Source organism: Aplysia californica, unplaced genomic scaffold (genome assembly GCF_000002075.1).
Source record: "Aplysia californica isolate F4 #8 unplaced genomic scaffold, AplCal3.0 scaffold00564, whole genome shotgun sequence".
In the NCBI taxonomy this organism is placed as follows: domain Eukaryota; kingdom Metazoa; phylum Mollusca; class Gastropoda; order Aplysiida; family Aplysiidae; genus Aplysia; species Aplysia californica.
The window spans coordinates 211244-215695 of record NW_004797834.1 but is presented as its reverse complement, the minus strand read 5'-3'; the positions used below and the strand labels follow the sequence as shown (position 1 = coordinate 215695).

Sequence of the window (4452 nt, the reverse complement as noted above, 5' to 3'; positions counted from 1 at the left end):
CACACACACACACACACGCACACACAAAAGTGCACACGTGTGCGAAAACAGCCTCACTTATCTAAACACTTGCACTAAAGCTTTATAACACGGATATAAAATGACATCAAATTGGGAATAAGAATATAATATCCTTCGTGAGTTCGTCAGTTGACCTGTCGATCCCTACAGTATCCAGAAAGAGCGGAGTCATGGAAATACAGTCGAGCCTGCTCTAACGACCACCTGTACAAGACAGTCACCAAAACAAACGACCACTTCCCATTTCCTCTTGGCCGTTTTTTATGATATATATATTTTTTAAACATAACAATGACACTGAGTAAGACGTTCACCTGTCTAATACGCCCACTTTTTTGAGTGGCCGTCTAAGACAAATTCGACTGGAATCGTTTCATGTCAATGTCAATCTTATATTCAGAATAGAGGTGAAAATAGCTGCTCCATATTAATCCGACTTCAGGAGTGTTGTGAAAATAGCTGTCTCCAGTCCAGTACCAAGAACGATTCCTGAGACAAAATAAAAATAACTTAACATTATCATTTTAAATAAACAATCATAGGTGATTATTCTCGGGGACCTTGCCATTGCCCTTGTGAGTTAATAATGTGGATTTCAGGCTAATATCTGGTCTAATTTCTTTAGCTTTTGTTTTTGTTTGTTTGTTTTTGTTGTAATTGGTGTTGTTGTTTCTTTGGTATTCTTGTTGTTTTGTGTTGTCGACTTTTTAATGGGTTTTTTTGTGTGTGTGTTTGTTTTTAGGGTAGGCAGGAGCGGAGCTGTTAATATCGATCGGGGGTTTGTAAGTAACAGTTGTTGTAGAGCTGGGTTGTTTTGTTTTGTTAGTTGTTTTTTTGTTGTTGTTTATTTGCCTCGTTTTGTTTTTATCTTGGTGTTGTTTTCGAGGTGGTATTTATCTTAATTGTTTAGGTTTATTAAGCTCATGTGTGTGTGTGGAAACTTTGGTTGTTTTTTTGTTCATTTGTTCTAATTGTTACTCTTGTTACTGTTCTATTGTAATTTATTTTGAGTTTGTTGTTGTAGTTGTTTTAATTGAGGAGGGAGAGTTGGGGGAGGGCCGGGGTAGTAACTGGTGGGGAAGATGATATTAATGACAATAGGGAAACTGAAAGGGGGGGGGCGGATGTCAAAGAAATAGCACTAAAATCATTAAAACGATAATAGTTAGAGGGGTGTGTTAAAAATACATGTTGATCAAGGTATGAGTGTAGTTTGACTCATCAATATCAGGGCCGATATTATTTATAAACTAAGAAACGGTGAATTGAATAAAGAATATGTACGATTTATGAAATAATGAAAGTTAATTATGTCAACTGACAAACGTTCTGGTGAATAAATGAAAGTAGGAACATATGAACAAATTAAATATAATTTAGTAATCTGGTGGATAAGTGAGAAAAAACAACTTTATCTGCATGAATTAATAAATTAAGTAACTGATAAATAATCGAACGAGAACAATATATGTGAATAGATAATGAACAAAGTGATTAATAAAGGCGGCTCCAAAGAACGAGCAAATGAAAAACGCAGCCAAAAAAAAACAACAACACACACAAAAAAACAACTCAACATTGCGACAGTAAGTACAGAAGGAAGGAAATGTGATCTAAAGGTTAGGCTGTTTGGCTTGCGACCGAAAGATCATGGGTTCAAACCCCGCCAGGAATCCTGCGCCGTATTTTTGGGAAAGGCACTTTTTACCCGGATTTCGCTCACTTCACCAAGTTGGGAATGAATACCCGGCTATAGACTATAGACGACAACATATCTCGTCAGTTTGCTAGGATTTGAATGCTTAATTGGCTGCTTGCACTGTGAGCTGATTGTTACAGGGTGTGCTGGGAGAATAATCCTTTTAAATTCGCTGCCTTAGAATTCTAAAGTTCTATCTGATATTTCTGGCAATTTTGAGATACGGAGACCATGGGGTCAGAAGTCAATAAATGTTCTATCTGTTCTATCAAAATCGTAAGATTATTCGGAGTCGTTATCAAAACATTCAAAGAATTGCATTCAGAAAAACTTGACACTTTGTTAACGTCAAATTTCTCAAAACTAAGAACTGGGCAGATAGAAGTTTGTAATTCTAGGATAGTGCAAAGACCTTACCATAGCGCATGGATATTGGCTGTATTAATGCAATAATTAATATTATTATTCATGACTAGTAACTATCGTACCCAGTGTGATAAAGAGTCCCGTTAGGTTGACACAGAGCTCCCTGTCCTCCTTGGGGTAGACGTCATCGTGGAGCAGGGAGTAGAAGATGTTCACGTAGGAGGCTCCGCCCAGTAGACCCACGTACACCATCAGAGCGGGCAGTACAGCCACAGGCAGGAATTTGTACTGGAAACAGTAGCGTTGAGGAACACGGTGCATTGTTAGTGAGTGTATGGGTCTGGAATCTTCGCTTTCTACGGAGCTCCATTTTGGGTCACCATGATGAAACCATGCGCGAAAATGCTTCTTATTTTAAGAATGAAGAGTCGAAGGGTGCTTTTACTCACTATGCGACAAGTACTGTTGATAGGTTCCAGAGATATGAGAACGTATTGATGCAGATTAATATGTATTCGTATTCGACTTCCGATAACAGGACTGAATATTTGTATGATCAATGCATTTAGATTTTGTTTGAGCAAACAGTCTGATTAGTTGTTGTCTGTTGGGGAAAAAGCAAATGTATTGACTTCTAGTCATCTCAAGGGGATATACTATTGGTTTATATGGAATTTGAAAAAATCTAAGACCTTTAAAACCTAAACATGGCGTTTGGACAGAGATCGAGATCTATCTGTTTACACCCCCGTTTCTTATCGGGAGTTAGACCTATTTATATCCAATTGTCTTTTCGGGTGAGATAGCTCGAGGGCCTCATCTATTTATAACTCAATGACTCATGAAAGTGGAACAACTTGAGAGCTTGATCTATTTTGTCCCAGTGTCCTATCGGGGTAGAACGCGTGGAAGCTAGATCTTTATACCCAAGTGTTTTATCAGGATAGATATAACTTGAAAATTAGATCGAGGTATATCTGGATGTTCTCGTCAAGGTGGAATAACTCAAGAACTCACGTGCACATCCACCAACCAGAGAATCATGTTAATGAGCTGCAAGAGGCTGAGGATCTCCACACGCCGGATTCGAACCAGCTGTACTGAAGATCTGGAGACGAACACACCAGCCTGTGGAGGTTTAGGTAATTGATTAAATCGTCAAATCAGTTTCAGGGTAACGGAAATGGGGGGGGGGGGGGCGAAGCTCAAGACCGATCTTGCCAAACAGGAAAGGCATACGAAAGCAAGCGAGTAACTAAACAGGTAAGGAAAATATAAATGAACTAGGAAAAGAGGACAAAAAAGTAGGAAGGAAGGAAGGAAGGAAGGAAGGAAGGAAGGAAGGAAGGAAGGAAGGAAGGAAGGAAGGAAGGAAGGAAAGAATGAATGAAGGAAGGAAGGAAGGAAGGAAGGGAGTAAAGAAGGAAAGAAGAAAGGAAGGAAAGAAGGAAGGAAGGAAGGAAAGGAGAAAAGATATAGAAAAGCAGAATGAAGAAGGGAATTACGAAGGGTGCAAGGAAGGAAGAAAGGGAGAATGTAGGAAGGAACTCACAAGCTACTCACCTGGTAGCAGAGTTGAAGAGCTGCATACAGTTCAGGGCATCCCACATGATATTCGCTTTTTGGCCTGGCTTTGGCAGCACATCCGCGGGCAACGTACTCGAAGACATACACCGCGCACAGCTGGAAAATTGGGGGGGGGGGGGGGGGGGGGGGGTCATTGATGAAGTAATAAGGCAGGCTACATTATGGGTGGTTTGTGATTCATAATAGAATTTGCACGAACAAGGGCAAATGTACTTTGTATGAAGAGCAAATACTACACACGCACAATCACACGAGATACAGGAATTTGGACCTTGCTAGAGTGTAGCTGTGAAATTATTTTTAGAACCATTACCTCGTGGCCACCTTTGCTTTAACCAAAGATTCTCCACTAGTGGAAAAATCTTTGCTCCCACGTTCTTCATTCGCAATTATTTTTAGATTTTGACCCCTTTTCGAGCATGAATGGTCTGAAATGTATAGGCTACAACTCTGATTATAAAACGGGAGTAAAAACAGTAACTTCTAGCTCACTTCAATGCTTGTTCACGTAAACAGCTGACTGTGTGGGCGTGCCCTGCTGGCTGTTATCGTTTGTTGATCTTTCCGTTGTACACTTGGATTGACTTTAAAAAAATCATTTTTATTGTGTTAAAAAATTAACTTTCCACTAGATCTCTCAGAGCGGACTCCTTACCAAGAGGCCGCCGAGGCGGTCTATGTGCATGTGTATGTATACGTGTTGGTGTGTTGTCTATGTGTGTGTGTGTGTGTGTGTGCGCGTGTGTGTGTGCGTGTGTGCGTGTGTGTGTGTGTGTGTG

General features: G+C 40.1%; 1 protein-coding gene across 1 annotated transcript in view; it reads right to left on the bottom strand.

The window, feature by feature from the left end:
• Nucleotides 1-47: 47 nt before the first annotated feature.
• LOC101862529 (battenin) overlaps nt 48-4452 on the bottom strand; it is a 21975-nt gene continuing 17570 nt past the window's right edge. Inside the window, exons 11-14 of the mRNA XM_005106939.2 lie at nt 3650-3769; nt 3104-3214; nt 2209-2374; nt 48-510 (exon numbers count right to left, since the gene is read on the bottom strand). Of these exons, the coding sequence (XP_005106996.1) occupies nt 449-510; nt 2209-2374; nt 3104-3214; nt 3650-3769 (459 nt within the window). The 3' untranslated portion in view covers nt 48-448. The remainder of the gene's footprint in view (nt 511-2208; nt 2375-3103; nt 3215-3649; nt 3770-4452) is intronic.